General features: G+C 41.2%; 1 protein-coding gene across 4 annotated transcripts in view; it reads left to right on the forward strand.

Moving 5' to 3' along the window:
* The window catches only part of HMGN3 (high mobility group nucleosomal binding domain 3), a 36,081-nt gene extending 11,837 nt beyond the window's left edge, over positions 1-24,244 (forward strand). The window contains exons 2-7 of one of the 4 annotated variants that reach the window (XR_007773976.1): positions 14,513-14,563; positions 17,522-17,551; positions 18,373-18,420; positions 22,252-22,362; positions 22,482-22,667; positions 22,902-24,244. Coding sequence is in view for 2 of the 4 variants with exons in the window: in XM_050950196.1 (XP_050806153.1) it covers positions 14,513-14,563; positions 17,522-17,551; positions 18,373-18,420; positions 22,249-22,362; positions 22,482-22,581; positions 22,902-22,915 (357 nt within the window). In the remaining 2 variants the exon portion in view is untranslated. Of the gene's footprint in view, positions 1-14,512; positions 14,564-17,521; positions 17,552-18,372; positions 18,421-22,248; positions 22,363-22,481; positions 22,668-22,901 lie in introns of all 4 variants that reach the window. The other 3 variants (XR_007773975.1, XM_050950196.1, XM_050950197.1) reach the window with 3 other exon arrangements.
* The last annotated feature ends 2,615 nt before the right edge of the window (positions 24,245-26,859 follow it).

Genomic DNA, 26,859 nt, shown 5'->3' on the forward strand with positions numbered 1-26,859 from the left:
ACAAGCAGTGGCTGCAGAACTTTTGGATGAGAAAAGCCACTTTCATGGGACTGTGTGCTGAGCTCGCCCCCACACTGTGGCGCAAGGACACGAGATTGAGAGCTGCCCTGCCAGTGGAGAAGCGGGTGGCTATTGCAATCTGGAAGTTGGCAACTCCAGACAGCTACCGATTGGTGGCGAACCAGTTTGGAGTGGGAAAGTCGACCGTTGGAGTCGTTTTGATGCAAGTTTGCAGGGCCATTAATCGCATCCTGCTAGGAAGAACCGTGACTCTTGGGAACGTGCAGGACATTGTGGATGGCTTTGCACAAATGGGTTTCCCTAACTGTGGAGGGGCGATAGATGGGACGCATATTCCTATTCTGTCCCCACCCCACCTAGCATCAGAGTACGTTAATCGGAAGGGGTATTTCTCTATGGTTCTCCAGGCGCTTGTGGATCACCGTGGGCATTTCATTGACATTAACGCAGGCTAGCCTGGAAAGGTGCATGATGCACACATCTTTCGGAACACTGGCCTGTTCAGGAAGCTGCAGGCAGGGACTTTTTTCCCAGACCAGAAGATCACAGTAGGGGAAGTTGAAATGCCCATTGTGATCCTTGGAGACCCCGCTTACCCGTTAATGCCTTGGCTCATGAAACTGTATACAGGGAAGCTTGACAGGAGCAAGGACTGGTTCAACTACAGGCTAAGCCGGTGCCGAATGACTGTGGAGTGTGCTTTTGGCTGTTTAAAAGGGCGCTGGCGATCTCTATATGGGAAGCTAGACGTGGGGGAAAGCAGCATCCCTGCGGTTATATCCGCGTGCTGTACTCTCCATAATATTTGTGAAGGGAAGAGTGAAACATTCAGTCAGGCATGGACCTCTGAGTTCAACGCCTGGAGGCTGAATTTGCACAGCCAGAGAGCAGGGCTACTAGAGAGGCCCAGCACAGGGCTACAAGGATTAGAGATGCCTTGAGGGAGGAATTTGAGGCTGAAAACCAACAGTAATGTTTGGTGCCTTGCACAGGAGTGAAGTGCAGTGGTTACAATGTTAGTAGGAATCTGTTTTTCCTAAGCTGATTTGCAGTGCCTGTTTCTTTCCTGGGCTAAGGTATCTTTGACTTTCTGCAATAATAAAGACTGTTTTCAAAGCCAAGAATTCATTTATTGAAAAGAAAATAACTTTATTGACAGACACACAACATTTTGGGAACCTAAGAGGGCAAGGGTGTGTTGTGGGGAACGGTACAGTCACAGGTTTGAATATGTCCTGTCTGAAGTGCTGTGCAATGACTGCTGCACTTCAGGATGCCTATACTGCATGGTGATGGGGGCTGAGTGCAGAGGGTAAGGGTCGTAGTTCTCAGGGCTGGTTGGTGAACGTACAGGTGTTGGAGGCAGCTGGTGGAGGTAAGAACCTGGATGCTGGGGAAGGGGGTTTGGAGTTGACACTGGGGCACAAGGGAAAGAGCTTTGGGACGGGGTGGGGAGGGGCAGTGCAGTAGTGCTCTGCCTGCATGGCTACGAGTGCCTGGATAGAGTCCATTTGGCGCGCCAGGATGCTTATCAGGTGCTTTGTGCTTTTCTTCCTGTCTGCTGTGTTTCTCTGGCGGATCCTGCTTTCCCTTTCCCTCCAGTCCTGCAGTTTTTTGTTCTCTCTGGCAGAGTGATCCATAACTGTTTGTAGCAGGTCGTCTTTGTTTTTTCGCGGCTTCTTCTGCAGGTTTTGAAGTCTTTGGGCAGCTGAGAACTCAAGGTCGCTTGTGGAAAGGAAGAAAAGGCAACATTTAACAGAGGCAGCATTGTTTATATCTCAGAAAGTTATTCCCAGACAGTGAAGGAGTTTACAGACTTCACTTTAGCATAATTTTCCCATACCAAAGAGAGTGCACATAACCCACAGGAGCCCTGAAATAGTGAGTAAGGGGGACTGACTGCTTCAGGGCCGTGCAGGGGTTTCTGTGCATTGGGGAAAGCAAACAGCTGCAGGGGGCACCTACACTGAACACTCTCCCAACATTTTCCACAAGAGTTAATCCTGGAAGATATCTCACTGCTGCAGGTCACCTGGGAAGAGCAGGAGGGTCTTCTACAGCAATGCGGATTCCGCCCTGGCCCCTATGCAGCTTGCCCGTGTGCAGCAATGGTCCCCCCACCCCTCGCGGCACAGTGGCGCGGACGCGTTAGCCTGACTGGGACAAGGACCACAGTGGCTCTCCCTGTAAACTTGCGCAAGCGCATTGCCCACGCTCTGGCTGAAACTTTTGAAGAGATTGCTGAGGCCGATTACCGCGACGTTATAGACCACATCAATGGGCTATTCCACATCTAGGCATGCATGCATGCAGCCCTAACCCTCCCTCTTCTCCCGAAACATTTCCATCCTGAAAATAAAAGCCGCTTACCGGGAACCCGCTCCTCTGCTTGTCCTTCACCAAGTACCGGCTGCTGCGACTGGCTACCTTCCTCCTGGCTTGAGAAGAGCTCCTGGCTGCATGCCTCCTGGGACTCTGGGGTGTCTCCCCCCACCCCAGTACCCTCACTCTCGGTTTCCTCCTCCCCCTCCCCCCCCCGCTCTGAAGTGTCCATTGTGATCCTCGGATTGGTGGTGGGGTCACCCCCAAGTATCGCGTCCAACTCTTTGTAAAAACGGCAGGTCGTGGGGGCAGCACCAGAGTGGCGGTTTCCCTCACGGGCTTTGCAGTAGGCACTCCGCAGCTCCTTCACTTTAATCCTGCACTGCACTGCGTCCCGGTCATGGCGCCTTTCCAGCATGGCCCTTGATATCTGCCCATAGGTATTGTAATTCCTATGGCTGGAGCGCAGCTGTGACTGCACAGCTTCCTTCCCCTAAACGCTGATGAGGTCCAGCAACTCGCCGTTGCTCCATGCTGCGGCTCGTTTGGCGCGTGGAGGCATGGTCACCTGGAAAGATTCACTGATTGCACTCCACACCTGGCTGAGCAAACAGGAAGGGGATTTTTAAAATTCCCGAGGCATTTAAAGGGCGGGTCACCTGAGGCCAGGGCAGTAGAGTTTGAACTGATGAGCAGAGTGGCTGAGCAGGCATTCTGGGATACCTCTGGAGGCCAATAACAGCGCTTTTGGTGACCACATTGGCGGAGCAGTGCTGCATCGCTAGCGCTGCAGTCGTTATTCCCCAGGCAGAGGTGGAGTACATGCAGCGCTGTAGCCAGGGAGATACAGCGCTGTATGTGCCTTGCAAGTGTGGATGGTGAGTAAGTTGCAGTGCTGTAAAGCCACCACCAGCGCTGCAACTCTCCAGTGTAGCCAAGGCCTAAGTCAGTACAGAATACTGAACAAGTGCCCTAACATAATGAAAGAGGGCACCGATTTTTGAGCTGCCCTCTTCTAAATGAGATAAAAACCTATGTCCTATATAAAGATCCATGGCACTTTTCCCAAAGTAGGGATATTTAATGTGTGTCCTGGCTAATGTGTATCTTGATTAATTGTATTCAGTCTTATAAATCGTCCTATGACTTGAATTCTAATTCATTTCCTGTTGGAAATAGTATTGTAATGTTCTATGCTGCTTAAACAGTTGATGCATTTCTGTGGTCATAACAGTAGAAGATCATAGAACTATAGGGCTGGAAGGGACTTTGAGAGTCCCCTGCACTCAAGGCAGGACTAAGTATTATCTAGACCATCCCTGACAGGTGTTTGTCTAACCTGCCCTTAAAATTCTCCAGTGATGGAGATTCCAGAATGTATTGCAGTGCTTAACTGTCCTGACAGAGAGTTTTTCCTAATCTCCAACCTAAAATGCCCTTACTGCAATTAAAGCCCATTGCTTCTTTTCCTATTCTCGGAGGTTAAAGAGAACAATTTTTTCCCTCCTCCTTGTAGTTGAAAACTGTTATCACGTCCCCTCTCAGTCTTCTGTTCTCCAGACTAAACAAATCCAATTTTTTCAGGCTTTCCTTATAGACCTTTAATTATTTTTGTTGCTCCCCTTTAGACTTCCTCCAATTTGTCCACATCTTTCCTGAAATGTGGTGCCCAGAACTGGACATAATACTCCAACTGAGGCCTGATCAGCATGGAGTAAAGCAGAAGAATTACTACTTCTGTCTTGCTTACAACACTCCTGCTAATACATCCCAGAATGATGTTTGGTTTTTTGTTTGTTTTTTTTTGCAACAGCGTTACACTGTTGACTCATATTTAGCTTGTGATCCACTGTGACACCCAGATCCCTTTCCGCAGTACTCCTTCCTCCGTAGTCATTTCCCATTTGTATGTGTGTGACTGGTTGTTTCTTCCTAAGTGGAGTTCTTTGCACTTTTTCTTATTCAGTTTCATCCTGTTTACCTAAACTATTTCTCCAGTTTGTCTAGATCATTTTGAATTTTAATCCTGTCCTCCAAAGCCCTTGCAACCCCTCTCAGCTTGGTATTGTCCACAAACTTTATAAGTGTACTCTCTATGCCTTTCTCTAAATCACTAATGAAATATTGAACAGAACTGGGACTGATACCTGTGTAGTTTATAATCTGTAATATTTTGAAAGCACTCTGAGATTCTTCTGGGTGAAAGGTATTATAGAATAGGTTGCATCAAAACTTATCAGAGGACTATTCAGCTATGTCTACTCTAGACTCTTTCCTTCTTCCCTCTCTCCCCAGTCAGTCTCCCAGTGTTGTTCGATCACTGGTGATGGCAGTAAAGAGAGTGCTAATATAGATGGGATTCAGATGGCTGACAGCATTTGTACTGTTGTATTGACTACATCGATGTGAGCAGAGTTCAAAGATGCTGTGAGGAAAAATGTCAGTGCCCACTCTTTAGATCTACTGGAGGTAGCACTAGTGTAAAACGATATAGCTATATCTATCTATCTATATTAAAGTCTCGTACGGACATTGTCTTTTGAGAGCCATTTTTAAAGTTGGTTTCTACTCAGATGGGTTCTAATAAACTTTAAAGTGCTAGTGTGGACAAGCCAAAACCTTGTTAGAATAATTTTTTAAATCTGCTTTCCAAGATTGAACATAGGCTTGATAATTAATTCTTAGATGGCTTTGGCCCCTCATACTAGTTCTTTAAACCACATTGGAACCCAAATTAGCAGGTACCATGTTTAAATGCAGTTTGTAACAAGGGTAAATGGAACCAAATAAATGTAAGGTCACATTGTAAGGTAACATTTGGCTCTTAAGTCTTCACACATCAGTGCCTCTCATCTCTGCCCCTCCCAACAGCCAACTTCAATTGACAACACAAAAAGCTAGGCTTGGGGATACAGAGGTTGTATTACTAGGCAAAATAGCCTCTTAAAGACATACTGTACTCTTAGTCATAAAAATAATTTTAAAATAAGTGTTTCAAATACTAATTATCAATCAGATTGATAGAAATCATTTTGGGGACAGGAAAGGAAAGTTAGAGATGGACAGACAAGAGCCTGTGATTGTTGAACAGTCACCAAGGGAGAGACTTTTGAGTCATGGTTATTCTAATAGGTGTGTGAACTGGTACACTGTACAGCATATCCATGTGTGGCCCTATCAGAGGGGACAGAATTCCTGGGTGTCATACCTCCAAGACAGCCTATCCTACAGAATAAGGGTGAACCTATAACAGAAATAGAAGGGCCAAAACAGGAAATGGAGTCCCGTGTTCTGGGGGGTGTTTGAGTGAACAAAACACCCTCCAGAGCTAAGAGGGAACCTAAGAATGCAGAGACCCCACTGGCACCTGAGTTTCTGAGTAGATTCATGCTGGATGTGAGGACATGTCACATGCCTTTCTCAAAGGGAAGCTGGTAGCATGATGCATTTGCTAAGCAAGAAACTACCATTCCCTTAGCCCCCTTCCCACTGACCTACAACCTTCAGGGTGGGCATGCACATACATCCCCTTCCTCTGATCGGAAGGGAATGGAAGCTTTGTGGACCACCCTAGCCCAGGAAGTAACGTTGTTCTGAGGGGAAGTGGTAGCCCCATGGCTAACTGAGAGCAGAGGAGAAGCTGAATACAGAAGAAACTTTTGGGGAGCCTCATGCAGAGCTGGCTGCAGCAGCAGTCAGGTAAATGTGAAAAGGCTGTGACTTGCTAAGTCGCAATCAGGTTCAGGTCTGGGCACAGCCTGTGCGGAAGCAGCAGAGACTGGGCAGGGAACCAGTGCAGAGTGGTCCCAAGGAGAGAGACAGCTAACTGATCCTGACCTGGAAACCTGTGCACTCTTATTTCCCTGTAGCATAGACTGGGTTGGAGAAGGAACCCAAGGCACTAGGCCTGAGGAACCCTAATTCTCATTGGAGTGCCCCCTGACCCCCAGAAGGGCCCAAATAGAAACCACTATTGTTTTACCTTAAATTGCAGCTGTTAAAGTCACTGTTCATAGAGTGTTTTGCAGTCTTCTCCTTTCTGCCAGCCCTAGTAAAATACCACTTCGTTTAGCCATGTGTCTGAGTCATTAGTGGGACCCCAGGGCTAGCACTTTTAGGGACTAGTACCTGAAGTCCTTTCAATGCTTGCTTCAGAGTCATGGCAATCTGGTGTAATACTGGTACAGTAAAGGTTTGGTGTGCCACAGCACTGAGCAGCTGTAACAGTTACAAAAATATAAAACTTTTTCTCACAGAAGAACATTCTTTAATATTACTTATTTGCTTTTTGGTCACACCTGTATAATCCTGTGGGTTTTATACTTTCCACCTCTGAAAGCTACCGTTAGATATTTGCTGGAGTAAATTATTTTCAAAACCAGAGCTAATATTGTCAAACATTGTTCTCTAGGGTTAAGCTCCTAAATCTATAGATACTGAAAATAGATCTGTCCTGATTTTCAGAGAAACTCATCCACCTTAGTGGGTACAATGGTCGCTCTGAAAATCAGGCTAATTCTATTTAAGTAATTTAAATATGGATTTAAGAGCCTAAGTTTTAATTCCTAGACATGGATCTGCCTAGCTCCTTCTTCATGGTTCAATTTTCAGAACCAGAGCCCAATTTTGAAAAATTTGACTTAAAAGAATAATACTGAACTTTAGCTTCCATTACAGTTCCACCATGCTGTTTAATTGTACAATAATAGTAAAACAAAGGAACAAATAATAAAATAATTTACTGACATCTTGTCTCACATTCTGAAGTGTGGGGTCCTACAATTATTTGTCTAAGTGAGCTGTCTATTTTGGTGCTCAGCATCTCTGACCACTCCCATAACTGATCTGTATCCCTGAAAATCAGGCTGTGTTTTTAGATGCCTAAATATGGAACTGGCTTCTAATTTTATACACCAAACCTGAAAATAATGGAAACCTGAGCAACAAGTTTATGTAGGCTTAAACAGAACTGCTTTTAATCCTTCATTTTTTTGACGGGGCACCAGCCCAGCAAGCAGGTGCTTGGGGCGGCCAACGGAGAGGGGCGGTACATCCAGCTCTTCGGCAGCAGTTTGGTGGCAGATCCTTCACTTCCTCTTGAGTGAAGGACCAGCCGCTGAATTGCTGCCAAAAACTGAAGCGGCAGCGATAGAGCTGATGTGATGGTGCCTTTTTTTTTTTTATTTCATTTTTTTTGCTGCTTGGGGCGGCAAAAACCCTGGAGCCGGCCCGTTCTATTGAATAAAGAAACTATTGTATTTTAAAGTGATTAGAATGAGAAGCTTTGAACGTTTACCTATATTATATTATAATGGTAAAAACATAGGTTGGTTGTTCCATTCAGAATCGTATAGCGCAGTCAGGTGAACAGCATTAGTTATAATTCAGAGTTTGCGAAATGACCCATTAATTGCCCATGTAGCTTAAGTTAGGCTGGCCAAACATCTAGATCTTTTCAAGTGGGAATTACAGAACATACATATACAATAAAAAGAGTTTTAAATACATCTATTGGGAAAACATTTACATGGAAAATAATCACACACTTTTCATTTTCTGATTTATGGAAATATAATTTATACTAGAGTTGTTTTTTGTTGTTTTAAAAAAGAGGAAGAAATACAGTTAATGTTCTGAAAGGGTATGAAGTATATTGGATTTACTTGTTACAAACATTAATCTATTAGGTTCAATAAAGAATTAGACTTTTCTTGTTTTCTGACTTGATGAAATTTCATTGTAATCATGATACACGTCCCCTGTTCCTTTCTCGTTTGTGTTTATGTGCACACCCGCGTGCACACACCCACAAAGGACTTTAGTTAGTGAATGATCGGAGGATATTTTCATCTATTTCATATTAGAACTTTAAGCATACTCTTCCCTTTCATCATATCATGATGTTGACATTATCCCATAAAGGATTATAAAATTATATATTCCTCTTCTAATAGATATTTTTAGATTTAAATCCCTTCATCATTTCTAAGTCTTGCATTGTATTTTATTATCTATAATTTCAGAAGATCAAAATGTTATATAGGTTTAGTTTAAAGAATGAATATTTCAGAAGCATTTCCTTTTACAGTGAAGAATATATGTGCTTAACGCAGGTAACTCCATAGCTTCTAATTTATTAGGTAACTGGGAAAGGATAATTGCCTATGAGATAGAGGGAGTTACTATATTATGTAGTTTTAGCAGGTTTGTAAATACTCTTTGAAAAGGCCCAGGAGATGTGGAAACTGTGGAGCTCTCTCTCCATGCTATCTCATAAGAATTAATGTTGAAATGTGGATAATCTGTAAGTAAAGTTTAATGGAATACACTGAATACAAATTTAGTTTAAAAAGGACATTCCATAAAACCTGATTTTTTTTCTTGTTTTTGTGAGAATTAAAAAACTAGGCTCTGATTCTGCAAATATTTAAGCAGATGAGTAACTTCATGTGCTTCAAATGTGAATTCAGTGGAATTGTTCATGTGCATGAAGTTACTGCTATGTTAAACATTTTTTAGGATTGGGCCCTTTGTGGATAAAAGAAATGCAGGCGATTATGTAACTGGGTTTTAGTAAAGCATTTGATGCAGTATCTGTTTTACTTGCACAGTTAATTCAGATTGGCTCGGCTATGAACACTGTTGCATCCGCTAAAAATTGGTCAAAGAACCACAAAAAAAAAGTTTTAATGATAAATAGGGTATTGCACTGGGGCAAGGTGGGGCAAAGGTGTTGAGAAGAGTGTCAAAGGAGTTGGTTGGTGTTTAAATAACATGGGATTGAATGTCTTTATTAAAAAGCTGAAATGGGAAGTAAACAGCGCCTTAGTTAATTTAGTAGCACTTTGTAAATTTCAGAGCTATTGTGAGGACAGAGAAATAATTAAAGGGACCTAAAGAAGCAGAAATATGGATGGTGAGCAAAACTCACCCTAGTGTAACTCCACTGACTGAAATTTAGTTACAGTAACAATGAACTTGGTTTGAGTTTTAGCTTGGGAAAACCTTAAGGTAATACATGTAGAGGAAAACTGTCTGAAATATATATATTCAAAGGGAAGGAAAAAACCTGGATAGCAGTAATTCTGAAGTAGGCATATGGAATGATATGTCCTTATGCTGACGGCTGAGTTTTGTTGCAAACCGTGTTTTGTTTGTTTGGTTTTTGGTGGGGGGAAAATGGGTTAGGAGTAGGAGGAGTAACGGGCAGCACATCAGGGAGCAGGGAAATGATGGTGTACAACTCAGAGACTGCACCTAAAATGCTGTGCCAGAATGATGTCTGGAGAAAATTCTTATTGCATGGAAATTTTAGAAATGTGACTAGATAGAACACTAGAAAAAATACTTTAGCGAGTAATCCATGTACTGTTAGGAGGTTTGATTAAATGTCCTAATGGGTCTCTTCTAATGTGGCAGTTAGAATGAAATCAGTATGTGCTTTTTAAATTCACGTGGGTATGAGCCTGTAATTTCTGACCACACGGGCCCTTGGTATGGCATCAGTTAATATTAACATCCTTTACAAGATGTTGTTTAATCAGTTTTACTGTATTTATCTTTCCATGTTGGCTTTTTGAAACATTACAGGTGAATGGATTTATTTCAGTAATGTAAGCAAACATCAATATCTGTGCAGAAGTTGCAGTGCTAGGATACTATAACCCCCTTTGGCCATCTAAATTTTTTGATTGCCATCTGACAGATAAATGGTAACGTTGCTAATGTTGTTGCATTATTTTACTTAAGATATATCCGGTTTATATTTCAGCATTTTAATTACTAAAGTTAAAGTTTTGTCAGTTTATCAACCTATAGCCACCTCTGTCAGATAACTCTTTAAAAATATGGAAATTGTCTTTAATTTTTTCAATTTAATGATTTCCCCTGTAGCATTGGTAACCCAAATGTCATAGTATTGTGCTAATGTATGAGGACTAGAAAGTGAGATCAATCAGGGGATCGCTGCTCATTCTCCAAAATGAGTGAAATAAATAAACTTGGTTTTATAATCCACTGTTCATCGAAAAACCTGATTTTTAACCTGTCACTTTTTAAAAAGCTCTTCCTCATCACTGATGGGCACAGAGAGTGTGTACACAGCCGTCTTGGTTAACCCAGAGATATAAAATATGTGGATCTGACTGATCAGCTAAAGTTTAACTGCTGCTTAATTTACAAAACTGTGAGCGTACAAAACTGATAATCCAGACACCAAATGTGCAATGACACGTAAGGTACAATACATATCTGTGGTCTGCTGAGCCGAAAATTTACCATTAGTTACAATATTGAAAACATAAGTCTTGCTGGCTGGGCAGCTGGTTTGCTGTGACCATTGCTTATGACACTGATCATAGTCCTCTCATTGTTTGGTGGTGGTTTTTGTAATCACCTGTTGTCTGTCACCTTATTCTTCATGTCTGCCCCAAAGAGAGAACCTCTTTTTGTGTGTTTGTACAGCCCCTATCACAATGGGCCTGTAGATGCAACTGTAATGATGATGATACAAGTAATCTGAAGAACTGCTGTACAATTAGAAAGCTTATCTAGCTTGTAGCACTGCCTTTTGAACGATTCAGTGCCAATAGTATACAAGACTCGCAATGCAAGTGGTCTCTTCTCTGAAGAGTTTACAATGTAGGCAAGACAGACATAGCAAGGATGCACTGCAACTTGACAGGTGATAGTGTCATGTTAAATACTGTGAGCCATAGCATTACCTCATGGAAAAAACCTGTGGGAGAGGATGAGTTATTTAATAAACTCACCGACTTTGAAATCAGTTCCTTAGAGGGCATGACATCACAGTGGGAAGTCAAGGGATGTTAGCTCTCTGTGGAAGGGGTCAGGACAAGATCCTTCAAGCCTGTGATGACTTCCAGGGGGAAGTCATGTGACTCTTGGAATATCCAGGTAGAGAACTGCTGCTCATGGTAGTTCACTGGAAGTTATGCTCCTGTTGGGTCTACTTATTCCTAAAGCTCTCTTCTCTCCACTAGTCCACCTCCCCTTGTGGAGGTAATGTTGCATAAAGCTGTCGTCTTCTGGTTGGCTTACGTCTTGCCAGGTACTCTGAACTTGTGTTGCTTTGGGTAGCAGTTGGGTTTGGATGGGGATTATGACAACGAGCTCCTCTTTATCCTCCACCTACCACACCTCCAAACTTATTTGTATCTATTTCACCCCATCCATGCTAAAAGCAGACTGGATTGTTTGGCCCCTGAAATGTTCTAACTTTAAAAAAAACTATATATTTTAAGGTAACAAGTGGATTATAAACTAGTTTAATTGAAGTACACTACTTGCCAAGACATGGTCAGATGGACTGCATGAAGAACATTTTAAGATAGAGACAAAATGGAGCAAGCGTAATAATTTTATATTTCATAGCTTCCAAAGCCAGAGACGACCATTGTGATTACCTAGTCTGACCTTCTATATAATACAGACCATATAATTTACCCAAAATAATTCCTAGAGCTTATCTTTTAGAAAAAGATCTGAGCAGGTGTCAAGGTTCCTTCCCTACTCTGAACTTTAGGGTACAGATATGGGGACCTGCATGGACACTTCTGAGCTTAATTACTAGCTTAGATCTGGTATCACTGCCACCATCCAGAATTTTCAGTGTCTGGATCATGCCCTTTCCCCCCAAAACCTTCCCCTCCCTGGGTAGCCTTGAGAGACTCCTTCACCAAATCCCTGGTGAGTCCAGATCCAATCCCTTGGATCTTAAAACAAGGAGAAATTAACCATACCCCCCTCCTTTCTCCCACCAATCCCTAGTGAGTCCAGATCCAATCCCCTTGGATCTAAAAACAAGGAAAAATCAATCAGGTTTTAAGAAAAAGGCTTTTAATTAAAGAAAAGAAAGGTAAAAGAAAACCCTCTGGGAGAGATTAGCATACCAGCTACTGTCTCAGAAAACAGATTCAAAACACAGAGGATGTTCCCCTGGGCACAAATTTGGTTACAGAAAAAAATACCCAATTTGATTCTACCTCTAATTACATAAGACAGGTTACAAAGAAATAAACATAACCTTATTTATTCCTTTCTAAACTTACTACTCTGATAAGAGGCTGATTCCTTGATCTTTTTCACTCCGGCTCAAACTGAAACTCTCAACAAAGGAAAAACTTCCCTCCTTCCTTTTGAAACATCTTGTTCCCCCATTGGTCCCTCTGGTCAGGTGTTAGCTAGGCTAAGTGAACTTTTTAACCCTTTACAGGTAAAAGAGGCATTAACTCTTAACCATCTGTTTGACAGCAGGATTTAAAAATTTTCAGTGCTGGAAAATCCACCATGACTCTTGGTAAATTGGTCCAAAGGTTAATTGTCACTGTTTAAAAAAGTACAATTTACAGGAAGTCTGAATTTGTCTAGTTTCAACGTCCAACCATTAGATTGTATTGTATATTTCTCTGTTAGATTGAAGAGCCCATTATTAAAATGTGTTTAGCGTAAGAAAAAGGAGGTTAAAGGCTGATGTAACAGTCTATAAGAAATAGAGCAAGAGACATCCCACTTTTATCTCCCACACAGTACATAATGGGTCTAATTCTCAGTTACACAAAGGCTCATTAGTCTAAAGCCTGAGCTATGTGAAACAGTCTTCATGTAAATGAGAATCTGCTGCAAATTGCTTATGGTGGGGTGTTTTTGCTTCTGAGCTCTCGCCCAAAGAATGGCATCTGACAACTGTTTTTGTGATTACAGAGATTACCATCCATTTTCTGAAAGTCTTCAAACTGTCTCAGAACACCACTGCCATGGGTTGATGACAGCCATAGTTGCTGAGAGAAATGGCCAAACTCCATTTTAAAAATCTGATTGTGTAGGTTTTCCTAGCTGCTTTGCTCTGTTCTGTGCAGTGCTGCTTAATTTCTTGCAATTTCTCAGTCATTTAAATTGCTGGCTTTAGTTATCTTTTTATGACCTGCTATTGTGGCACCTTCCCTTTCTATCAGGATATTGTATGTTACAACTACGAAGTCACATTCATTATCCATCCATACCCAGCTGGTAGGGCACAAATTCTTAGCACCCTTTCTATAAGCAATTCACAGTCCAATAACCCTACAGAGTTACAGAAGAAGGCAACTCTGTGTAGCAAATTAGCCTCTTTTCTTCTGTGCCCCAAGCAACATTGTTCTACTCCCTCAAATCCCTTCTCAAAATCAGTTTCTTTTGGTTACCTTTCCACTACTGATCTCCACTACATTCCTATCTACTCCTGCTCTTGTACCTGATCAGAAAACACTATCTGCTTTTATTTGAAAAAATAATGCTATCCTCAAAGCTGTGTTCTCTTCCCCATCCATAGACCTCTTCCTTCCTTCCTTCCTGACTGCAAAATACTGTTAGTCACTTTTCATTGGATTATCTGTTTAGATTGTGAGCACTTTGAAGATGAGGGTCCCTGCCCTGAAGTGTTGTTGTGTAGGCCCATAAACATAATAGTTATTAATTGACATAACAGACCTGATTTAACTGTAAGTGGGCTTATAATTAAAATTGAGTAAGCTCTTCTGTACCTTTCAAATGATGCAGGTAAGAGTAAGCAGGAGCAAACCTGACTTGAACAATGAAAGCTGAATCTGAGGCATAAGAAGACTGAATTTAACTTTTTCAACTCATTTCAATATATTTGTGTTTTATGGCTTGATATTGCTTAATTACTAGTGGAGTGTATGTGTGGGAGGAGGAGAGTTAAATTTCCCAGGGGTTCTCAAAATCCCTGTTAGAGCAAACCTCAGGGCTTCACTTCAAACCATTATCCTACCAACGTTGACTAGCTCGTACTCCCATTGGAGCCTGTGGATGTTTTTTGTTAATTGGCTGGGATGGTCACTGTTTGATGCAAGGTGTTGCCTACCTACTTGCTGCTAGGGAGCTGATGTGCTGCTCTGTAGCAGTCCCAGCTTTTGCTGGTAATCAGTCCTGTGTTTCTTCCTTGAGAAATCTAAAATGATTTTACTTGATAGTGTTTGGTTTGCAAGCCCTAACTTGCAAGTCTGACACACATCTCTTTTCAAGGGGAATTCAGTTATTGTGGCATACAGACAGGTAACTTTATTTTAGTCCATGTTTTGTCAGAACCCCAATGCTTTTTTTTATAGATGCATAACAAAATAGTTGACTTTATTCAATATTTTCTCTTCAGTCTCCAGAGGGTGCTGAGGGCAAGGATGCAGCAAAAATAACTAAACAAGAGGCAAGTATAACTCCTGCTTTTCATCTAGTGTGGTTTTAATTATTAAATTGGAGACTCCCAGTTTTACAAAACTAAATAGTATTTGTTGCTTCACAGATATCCACTTATGATGTGGGTTTTTTATGGGAATTCTGGTATTGGTGTTAAAACTGCAAAACAGACTTGGTTTACTTGGTAAAATGTAATCCTTTGGCACTGAAGAATCAGAGGATGCATTGCTACGTGAGGCATTTTCCAGTAGCACGTTAGTCAATGGGGAAGGATCCTGAATCCTAGTGCCATGGGAATTTAGCTCCCCCCCCCAACCCTCTTCTTTTTAAATCTGAATGAACATTCAGGTGAATTTCCTCTATTTTAAAGTTATGAACATTCTCCAAAGGGCATATTTGAACTGAAAACATAAGTTAGAACATAAATTATAGGTCTCCAGAAAATGTAAAAATTAGTGAGTCAAGACAGGGAAGCTGACTTGAGGCTCAGTCATTTAGAAAAATGAAGGGGCAAAATAATAGCAAGATTCAGGCATAACCCCCTGAAGGAATAAATGAGCTCTGTGGAAAAGGGCGTCTTGGTTTTTAGCTTCTTAGTAGCAATGTTTCCTGTGACATTTCCTAGAAGATCAAGAAGAGAAGCATATGATTGCACAAATTAATACAGTTGAGAGTTTTATATAGTTTCCATTATATCTTGTACAATATTATTACAAAGGTAGGTTAAAAATAATACCTTAGGCCAGTATTAAACTTTTAATGTGACTTAACTTTGTGTAAAACAATACAGATTCTTCTCCTGTATGCATGTTTAAATACTGTTTCCTCAAAATAAAATAATTTTGAAGGAGAGCAGTCCTAAGGTTCCCCTTCCTCCCCCCGAAAGGTTTGACAGATATCCTTGATGTCCATTGGATATCAGTATAAAGAATGAACATTTCTTGCTTCTAACTAGGAGCTTGCAGATGCCTGCAAGGTTTCTGAACTGTTTCAAAAGAGCCTATTCTCTCTCAAACACGGGAACACCCATTGTGGACATGGAGTCAAGAATAGATATGATGGCTTTGTTCACAAGGGCATTCTAGCTCTCTATATGTAACTTCTGTTACCTATAAGGACTGAGATGCAATCAGATAGCATAGCTTCTAGATAAAATGGGACAAGAGAGTTAAACAACCTACCCTCTCCACTCAGGGATTTTTAAAGAATTGTGTGTAACTCACTGTGCTCCTGATGTCAGTGCAAACCCTTAAGTGAAACAGATCAATGAGTAAAACCCTGTACTACATGACCAAAGCCGTTGTTGTCTCTCTCTATTTTTTTTAAATCATTGTGATTTAGAAGAGTGCTGTCTTATCTGTACCTTCTATTGTTCAAATGCCTTCTAGAGAACCAGGGGATGTAAATGTAGATTTAAGCTGGGACTTGGGGTACACAGGTTCTACAATTCTGTACTTACAGACTAGTTGAAATGCTGTCTTTTTAACCTGTTTAGCAGTGGTGCTGTGAAAACTGATAGTGCTCAACAAATAGATATCCCAAATCACTAAGAGAAGAGACACACAGATTTTAGAATGACGTATAAATACTAGACAGCTGAAAATCAGTTTGTTTTTTTTCTTGGACAAAACCTTCCTCCTGCTAAGACCAAGTTCAAGATTTTATTTACCCTGTAGGTGTTTACTAGTAAGGGACATTAAAATCATTACATGGAACATGGCTAACTGTACTCCTCAGGTGATGGCCTCATCTGTTGCAGGAGAAATGCAGAAACTTTGACACCTGTTTTTCAGGCCACCTTTGAAACATATTTTTTATGTATTGGTGGTGGTTTTTTTGTTTTTTGTTTAAAACGCCTTTCAGTTCATCTTTAGGTTCTGTTTTGTTGGAGGATAGGTTACAAATCAGGCAAAGGGACAACTGAAGGTAAACATGGTTCCAATTTTGTAGCATAGACCAAATTTTATATGTGGTGGGGTTTTTTGTTTTTGTTTTTTTTAAATCAAGACAAAGCCTTGGCCAAAACAGTACAAATGAGCTGAGTCGGGGACTAGTTACATGGTTTTGTCCTGAGCCTGTTACAACCCAGTTCCAGTTTTTAATATTCATGAGCTCTTTAGTCATGCTCTGTAACCAGCTTCATTCACACATCTATAGTTGTAATGTATTCAGGGACCTGGGAGTGGATTTAAATAATATTTCCTAGACTTTCTCATCTTCCACACTTGACTTATGAAAAAAGTAGACACATTTAATTTTATTTGTGGGTGGGGAGGGGAGATCACATCTCTTATTTTTTCCCTTAATTTTCTTTAAGTGGAAAAACAGTCAAATGCTTACCCTCTGCTCCTGCAACTGGCTCTGTGCAGGTAGACTCCTGTACTCGCATGGTATCAGCTGAAGGATTGGGCCTTAATTTACTTCTTTTAAATATCAGCCCTGTACTAAGGGACACTATCAACATAACTTGCATTTCTGTCAGAAAATACTTTTAACACTGTAAAAATAACAGCTAAGAGATTAAAAAAACACTCTTTTCCTCAATATTTTCAGTTCACTTGCTTTGCAGTCCTATGTAGAATCAGTTTCACTGTTTCCGATGTGTAGTCAGTCATTCTCTCCTGTTTGCATAGGCCTTTCACACAGCAACAAGGGTGAGATAAACACTTATAAAATAGATCACTGCTATTGTAAAACTGCACCTGCTCCAAAATCTGTCAATATTTGTAGTCACTGAAACTTTTGAACTTTTTTTTTTGTTGTAAGCAACTGGATTTCAAGTTCACTATGTCTCTTTAAAACTCAAAAAATCCAGTGGAGGCTGCACCCTTTATGTGTATTTGGCAGTAAGGACTTTTGTTGTCCTAGTGGTATATTTTAAGTTATCATCAAATGAATGAGTGACACATTTTGTCTTGGTTTGACTATGATCTGCTGAAAGCCTACCAACATTTTTTCCCCTTTTTAGCCCACAAGACGATCGGCAAGATTGTCAGCTGTAAGTATTCCTAAGAGCTGTTGGTGTACACCTTCATAGGCACATGCTTTCTCATGCCAAACAAACAGGATGTCATATTTTGTTTGATTCATTTATTCTTGAAGAGCATTAAAGCTCTCTGGAGGGAAGGATGTTTATTTTAATATAAACAAAGGCACACAGTCTCCTAAACAGAACTGTGTTCTTTTCTTTCACTGGTATGCCTGTTGCACACAAAGTGTGACTTAGAACTTCCAGAAGTTCTATCTCCTGATAGGTCAACAGGTACTGGTTGTGAAGATGCATCTTCCTCTGTGAAAGACTGGGGGCCACTGTGGCAGGGCTGGATTTGATATTTTTGATACTTTTTTGGTTATTTTTCTTTGTTAGATATGGGAAGAAGGACAAGTGGGAAGGGGAAAATCTCCCTTTTTCTTTCCAGTACATTTGCTTGACGTATGTGTGTTCGTATATTAAAAACAATAATTAATAAATAGCCAATTTCAGGAGGAATGGAGGAGGAAGAACCTTCTAGCAATGTCACATTAGATAGTCCACGCTCTCTGTTACAGAAAGGCTAAAGAGGAGGGTGGACTTCTGTTAATGGTTCACACCAAACTCCCTCTTAGACTCTTAAAATGACTCCAAAATTACTTTCACTCCTGCATGTGGTGAGCCAATAGATACAGGCTAGCTTAGTCTGTGGTGTCAGTTGAGGTATATGTGAACATGAAACTTTTCTGGTCTTTTAAGAGGTGCACACCAGGAAGCAAGGAAAAGGTGGGGGTAGGAGGCTGGTAGTGAATTATCTAATATATTTTGTAACTGGAAATGTTTTATAGAAACCTGCTCCACCAAAACCTGAACCCAAGCCAAGGAAAACCACAAAGGTAAAATTCCTGTAATTTAAATCACTATGACCAAATAATCATGCACTTTTGTTTTTGCATTGCATATTTCACTCTGTTTCAAATGTTCATGAACAACTTCTGAAGCATCCACATTTTTTTCATGTTTTATCTTTAAAAGCAAAACACACACTCTCTTTCTCTCTCTCTCTCTCTCTTTCCCTCCTTTGTCCCAATTTAAATGTATTGCTGTCTGCCTGCAATGCATGGTCTGTCAGCCCCATACTTTTGTTTCCTAAGCAGAGCTATTCACCGTAGCAACATCTTTTCCGTCCCCAGAGATGGAGCTCACCTTTCCTGCACTTGCAGGGTTGATCAAGGTGGCTCCGCTACCAACCTGGGACCTAGCATTTCCCACGCTAGTGTGTCAGCTTTTTCAGCACTTCCCTCCCTGCTTGACTAAATGGACAGTACTCCACCCATTAGTGAGACACTTTTGTCTTATGCATATTTTTCTTAAGAAAATGCAGCTATTGCCAAGGATGCTGATTACAAATAAAGGTAGAATTAAAGATATCGCTAAATGAGGTGGTGGTGACTTTCTGTGCCAAATACAGTCTAAATAAAAATCTTATGGTACATAGGTTTGTGGTTTCAGACACTATTAAGAGAAGTTCTAGAAATGTAGTTCAGAAAACAGATTTATTGGGGCCCAAGGAAGATGCAAAATAATAACAATTGTTGTACCAGAAAAAGCATGTTTGGGGAGAACTGTTTTAGCCCTCCCCAGTGTATATTTCTGATTGACAAGTATTCGAACAGGGATCGGCAACCTTTGGCATGCGGCTCACCAGGGTAAGCACTCTGGCAGGCTGGGCTGATTTTTTTACATGCTGCATCCGCAGGTTTGGCCAATGGTGGCTCCCACTGGCCAGGCTGATGGGGGTGGCAGGAAGCAGCAGCCAGCACATCCCTCAGCCCGCACCGCTTCCCGCAGCCCCCATTGGCCTGGGACGGCGAACCACGGCCAGTGGGAGCCGTGATCAGCCAAGCCAGCAGACATGGCAGGTAAACAAACTGGCTCAAAGCAGGACCAACACTAACTAAATCATCCCAGCTGGGGCTTTGTCAAGCTGGGCCTTAAAACCTCTAAGGATGGAGATTCCACCACCTCTCTAGGTAACCCATTCCAGTGCTTCACTACCCTCTTAGTGAAATTGTGTTTCTTAATATCCAGCCTAGACCCCCTCTACCCCCACTGCAATTTGAGACTATTACTTCTTGTTCTGTCATCTGCCACCACTGAGAACAGCTTAGCTCCATTTCTTTGGAACCCTCCTTCAGGTAGTTGAAGGCTATCAAATCTGCTATCAAATCACTCTTCTCTTCTGCAGACCAAATAACCCCAGTTCCCTCAGCCTCTTCTCATAAGACATGTGCCCCAGACCCCTAATCATTTTCATTGCCCTCCACTGGACTCTCTCCAATTTGTCCACCTTCCTTCTGTAGTGGGGGGACCAAAATTGGATGCAATACTCCAAGTGTGGCCTCACCAGTGGCAAATTAGAGGGGAATAATCACTTCCCTCGATCCGCTGGCAATGCTCCTACTAATACAGCCCAATATGCCGTTGGCCTTCTTGGCAACAAGGGCATGCTGCTGACTCATATCCAGCTTCTCATCCACTGTAATCCCCAGGTCCTTTTCTGTTGAACTGCTGCTTAGCCAGTCAGTGCCCAGTCTGTAGCTGTGCAGGAGATTCTTCCTTCCTGAGTGCAGGACTCTGCACTTGTCCTTGTTGAACCTCATCAGATTTCTTTTGGCCCAATCCTCCAATTTGCCTAGGTCACTCTGGACCCTATCCCTACCCTTCAGCATATCTACCTCTCCCCCTAGCTTAGTGTCATCTGTGAATTTGCTGAGGGTACAATTCATCCCATCATCCAGATCATTAATAAAAGACGTTGAACAAAACTGGCCCCAGGACCAACCCCTGGGGCACTCTGCTTGATACCAGCTGCCAACTAGACATTGAGCCGTTGATCACTACCTGTTGAGCCTGGCAATATAGCCAGTCTTCTATCCAGCTTATAGTCCGTCCATTCATCCAATCCAAAGTTCATTAACTTGTGGCAAGAATACTGTGGGAGACCGTATCAAAAGCTTTGCTAAAGTTAAGCTATATCACATCCACCACTTTCCCCATATCCACAGAGCCAGTTATCTCATCATAGAAGGCAATCGGGTTGGTCAGGCATGACTTGCCCTTGGTGAATTCATGTTGACTGTTCCTGATCACCTTCCTCTCCTCCAAGTGCTTCAAAATGGATTCCTTGAGGACCTGTTCCATGATTTTGCTGGGGACTGAAGTGAGGCTGACCTGTCTATAGTTCCCTGGGATCTCTTTCTTCCCCTTTTTAAATATGGGCACTATATTTGCCTTTTTCCAGTCATCTGGGACTTCCCCGATGGACACGAATTTTCAAAGATAATGGCCAACAGCCAACTCCCTCCGCACCCGTGGATGCATTAGATCTGTACCTATTGACTTGTGCATGTCCAGCTTTTCTAAATAGTCCTTAACCTGTTCTTTCACCACTGATAGCAGCTCACCTCCTCCCCATACTGTTGCCCAGTGCAGCAGTCTGGGAGCTGACCTTGTCTCTGAAGACCAAGACAAAAAAAGCACTGAGTACTTCAGCTTTTTCCACATTATCTGTCACTAGGTTGCCTCTCTCATTCAGTAAGGGTCCCATGCTTTCTCTGACCTCCTTCTTGTTTCCAACATACCTGTAGAACCCCATCTTGTTACCCTTCACATCCCTTGCTAGCTGCAACTCCAGTTGTGCTTTGGCCTTCCTGATTACATCCCTGCATGTTCTAGCAATATTTTTATACTCCTTGCTAGTTGTCTGTCCAAATTCCCACTTCTTGTAAGCTTCCTTTTTGAGTTTAGGCTCACCGAAGATTTCACTGTTAAGCTAAGCTGGTCCCCTGCCATATTTGCTTTTCTTTCTGCACACTGGGATGGTTTGATCCTGCGCCCTAAATAAGGCTTCTTTAAAATATAGCCTGCTCTCCTGGACTCCTTTTCCCCCTCATATTAGTGTCCCAGGGGATCCTGCCCATCAATTCCCTAAGGGAGTCAAAGTCTGCTTTTCTGAAGTCCAGGGTCCATATTTTTGCTATTCTCCTTTTTCCTTTTGTGAGGATCCTGAACTCAACCATCTTATGGTCACTGCTGCCTAGGTTGCCACCCACTTCTACTTCCCATACCATCTGGGGTGTTCTTTCCAAAGAGAAACATGCAAGCCTAAAATAGCAAAAATTACTTAATTTTTGTTTTCTAATATAATAAGGATGTTACTAAAGCAACCTAATATCCTTAAGACACAAGGGGGCTAGTTCCTCAGCCAGTGTAAGTTGGTGCATTTCCATTGAATTCAAAAGTGCTGTGCCATCACTTCAGCTGTGATTCTGGTCCAATTAATGTTCTTGACTGTATAAGACTTTGATAGACAGTACTTGTTCTGGTATTTATGTTCCTCCTGGTTTGTTTTTGTATGATGTATGGACTGTTTTCTTATTCTACTAGAGTAATAATTTTTTTAATCCCAGAAAATTAAGAGAAACAATAGAGTCTCAGTTAAATTTTGCTTGTGGTGGCAGCAGTTGCAGGAGAGCTTTAGAACTCTCAGCTTTGGCACTTGTGGGTAAAGCATTCCAGATCATCTTTAGAGAGGTAGCTGACATTTTGTACTAATTTGTCACACAAAACTTACTCATACAGTAGATAGTTCATAGATAGTAGTAACAACTATCCAACAACTTCTAATGCACACTCTCTCCATGTTTTTGATTCTCTATCAGAAGGAACCTGGAACAAAGGCTAACAAAGGTGCTAAAGGAAAGAAGGATGAAAAACAAGAAGCTGCAAAGGAAGGTACTACACCATCTGAAAATGGTGAAAATAAAGCTGAAGAGGTACTTTCCACACAGACCTCCCACTGATTGAATCAGTGTTTTTTAAAAATTATTCAATCTTTCAGACATTGATAGCATGTTCATAATGTTTCTTTTTATTGCCCATAATGTTATTGCAGATTCGCATCTCTCGCTCAACTGTTAGTGTTTCAACATCCAGAGGTGCCCCACCCAGCACACTGTCAGTAAAAGGGCAGATTGAAACAGTGAAAGTTAAGGGTACGGTAGAGCATTCTGCATGTGTGCAGTGAATAGAAACAGATAGTAGTGTGGTGCTTTTCATTATGAACAATGGAAGCTGGCAGGTAAGGCTTCTATGGCTTTTGAAAAGCAGGGATCAATAAATGAAGACTGTGTGTGCGTGTGTGTGTGTGTGCGTGTGTACCTGTTGTGTCTGTAAACATAATACTGAAATAGTCTGAAACTGAGCAGTTGCAAATAATGCATCAAAGGAGAAGGTGCTAGTGTGGGGACTTTTTTACACATGGAGCAGTAACTTTTTATAATAATTTGTTTTTTTTTTTCTCTTCCCTTCACAGGCACAGAGAACTGAATCTGTAGGTGACAAGAGCGAATGAATTGTCATGAAAATTTTGGGTTGATTTTATGTACCTCTTGGACAACTTTTAAAAGATATTTTTATCAAGTATTTTGTAAATGCTAATTTTTTTAGGACGATGATAGTTGACATACTAAACTGTATAGGAACATATCCCTTCTCGTAACCATGCTTTTAGAAATTCCCATTGCTGCCAAGTAATATAAATATCAATTTAGCATTGGAAGATGTGTGTCAAATTGGATAAGCATTCCATACACTTGCTTTAAGAAATTAAGTCTCGTACATATGGTGATGGTTTTTACTGTGTGTATTTGAATTTTTCATGCAGTTTTTCTAGAGCAATAATCAGTGGTGCTTTTGTACTTAGGGTTTATGTGATTTTAATGAAACATGGATAGATGTGGCCACCTGCTGACTATTTTGGGTTCTATTAATGGATTAAAATAAAAGATCTCCTTGCCTGCAAATCTACAGCCTCCTAATGTTTTCTCTAAATCTGAGGAATGCCTGACTCATTTTTTTAACTATTGTGTGGAAGACTAAATGGTTTAGCAACTATTGTGTTCTGCATGCACTACGTTTGATGCTTTTTGCTGGTCTCTGATAAACATATTTAAATGTCCACATATGAGTAACAGGTCAAGATTTTCAATGGTCCACATATTAATGGCCTTCTCAATATGAATCAGTGTATTCGTTTTTACTATCACAGTTGAATAGATTTTGTTTTACTGTACCAGTATAACATACAGTGAGATACCAAGACAGAATGAATTGCTTGATTGAAGCAAATGTACAGTAACTGAAAGGCATTCAGGAGCAGCTTTACTTCCTCTCTCCCTGCCCCTCCTTCCCCCCCCTTCATCTAATACAGGAGTTTTTAATTTCTGCAGCTTATTACATGGAACTCTTGATTCTATCTGCTGCCCCAAATTTAACATAAAATAGTAATAGCTGTTCTACTTCAGCAGAGGACAGTTGTAAATTTACTGCAATTGCTGTTAAACAGCACTATACTTGGTATGTGGTAGAGATGAAACAATTAAAGTATTTTTGAGGGGCTTGTGGTGGTGTTAAATTAGCTAATGATCTTTAGTACCTATATATTACAGCTCTTCAGCTCATTATAAGCGCCTTTGATAGTTTTCTCTTTATCCTCATCTGGAACTCTAGTATTTCTATTGTTTGTGGGGGTGGGAAGGTAAGAAAGAAATGTTCCCTGTTCAGTAACATTTTATTTGTATTGCTGAAGTGGTGGCCATTATGTCTGGGGATACTTTTGTTTGTTTCAGTCAATAAATAAATGACTGTATTGCTTGACCTTAGTGTCGTCTTTATTATTTAGAAAGCAAGTTGTCATCTGCAGTAGCCTGATGTTAATTTTTTAGAAAACCTCTCTCCCTCCCCGCTCCCTCCACTTCAGTATATTTTCTATTCAGCTTCTCTGATATATTACATTTATATAATAGTAGCACCCAACACCACCATCAGGATCATGCATCCGACGAAGTAGATATTCACCCACGAAAGCTCATGCTCCAAAACGTCTGTTAGTCTATAAGGTGCCACAGGATTCTTTGCTACCTTCACAGATCCAGACTAACACGGCTACCCCTCTGATACTTGACACCATCAGGGTCGCTGTTTCTATTCTGACTGGCCTTGTGCAATAGCATAAGGAGCTTACCATCTTAAAAAAGAATTTACAGTTTTGGAAATAGGTTGAGAATAAGGGTAGTGATGGGAGGGGACACAATAAAGATGATTATCCAATTAAAAGGGAAGCAGTTATTCCTCTTCATAGATGGATTCCTGCACAGCACTCTGATTTGCTTGCTAAAGACAGGCCCTGTTGAGGTGGGTCTATCAATCTAAATACATATGGCACCCCCATTACCATAATATCTAAATAGGAGTACTTGTGGCACCTTAGAGACTAACAAATTTAATGTAGCATAAACTTCCGTGGGCTACAGCTCACTTCATCGGATGCATGTAGTGGAAAATACAGAAGGAAGATATATAATCGGGTTGGCAACCTTTCAGAAGTGGTGTGCTGTCTTCACTTATTCACTCTAATTTAAGGTTTCGCATGCCAGTAATACATTTTAATGTTTTTAGAAGGGCTGTTTCTATAAGTCTAATATATAACTAAACTATTGTTGTGTGTACAGTAAATAAGGTTTTTAAAATGGAGGGGGGGAGATAAGCATGGGGAAATAGTTTTACTTTGTGTAATGGCCCATCCAGGTGCTGGAAATGGGCCATTTTCATTAACGCTACAAACAGTTAGTTATTTTTCTCTCCTGCTGACAACAGCTCACCTTAACTGATCATTCTCCTTATAATGTGCATGGTAACACCCATTGTTTCATGTTCCCTGTGTGTGTATATATATCTTCCTTCTGTATTTTCCACTATATGCATGCGATGAAGTGAGCTGTAGCCCACGAAAGCTTATGCTACAATAAATTTGTTAGTCTCTAAGTACCAAAAGTACTCCAATTTTTTTGTGGATACAGACTAACACGGCTACTACTCTGAAACATAATATCTGAGTCACTCCCAAACATTAATAAATTTATGCTTTCTCCACTGCCACGGGTTAGAAAGGTAGCCTTACCCCCATTTTATAGATGGTAACTGAGATGATAGAGATTAAGTGACTTGGCCAGTGTCACACTGCAAGTCTGTGGCAGAGTTGGGCTTTGAACCCTGATCCTAACTCCCCGTATGGTGCCTTAACAATAAGACCATCCATTTTCCCAGAAAAACCCATTCAGAAGAATTTCCATTAAATTCTAGATTCCTAAAATTCCTGTTTATCCACTTAAGATTTCTGATTTTCAGAAAAAGTAAGAAATGTATGTGGTGGTTGCTATTTTTTTTCCCCATCTCCAGTCGCTGACACCCCTTGCATAAAATTTTAAAAGCACTCTATGGGATTTTAGGGGACACTTCTTTTTAACTCTCAAAATGCTGGCACTTTCCATGCCTGTAACCAAACAGGTGCTTTAAAACTGTGGTCTGTAGTCGGTGATCTGCAGACCACCTCCAGGTAACCTGGAGCTACTTCTGAAATTGCTTTAGCTTTAAAATTCTAACTTAAAGGTGCCAGGTGCCTTAGAATTCATGGCAAGCTAATTTTTTTTGAAGACAATTAACTCAGTAGTTTTAATGCTTAGTTATCAAGCTTAAACTTATTTACAAGTAGTCTTTTAAACTGATTCAAAGTAAGTGAGGTTTAAAATACGTAAAACTGTTAAACAGATTCTCTTCAAATGTGACTTGTTCAGTAGCTGTCACTGATTTCAAAATAAAGCCAAATTGGAGGACTGCAGGTACTTATTGTAGGTCAGGTTACACAAAACCTTCAGTTTATTTTAGAGACAGTAACTCTTCACTTAACATTGTAGTTATGTTCCTGAAAAATGCAGCTTTAAGTAAAACGATGTTAAATTAATCCAATTTTCCCATAAAATGTAATGTAAATGCAGGGAGTTAGGTTCCAAGGAAAAATTTTTGGGGGGCAGACAAAAGGCATTATATACTGTACAGTACTGTGGTTGGGAAGTGCCCTGGCTTACCCCACACAGGCACAGCCTGCTGCAGGCAAGGACGCTAAGAAGCACCTTGCGCAGCAGCAGCTTCCCCTGAGAAGAACAGGTGCTGACTTTGCTGGGGGATGCCCTAGGCCTGCCTCTTCCCATCCCCACTCCACTCCAGGCCCACCTCTTCTCACCTCCCACTCCATCTCCTCTCCAGAGCACTCTACGTCCTTGCTCCTCCCCCTCCTTCCCTCTCCCAGAAAGTCCTAAGCACCGCCAAACATCTGTTTGGCGCTGTGGGAAGCACTGGGAGGAAGGGGGAGGAGGCGGAGAAGAGGAACTTGTGCAATGCTCCCTTGTAAAGTCACTGCTCTTCCACAGAATCTT

Source organism: Gopherus flavomarginatus, chromosome 4, assembly GCF_025201925.1.
Source record: "Gopherus flavomarginatus isolate rGopFla2 chromosome 4, rGopFla2.mat.asm, whole genome shotgun sequence".
NCBI lineage: Eukaryota > Metazoa > Chordata > Testudines > Testudinidae > Gopherus > Gopherus flavomarginatus.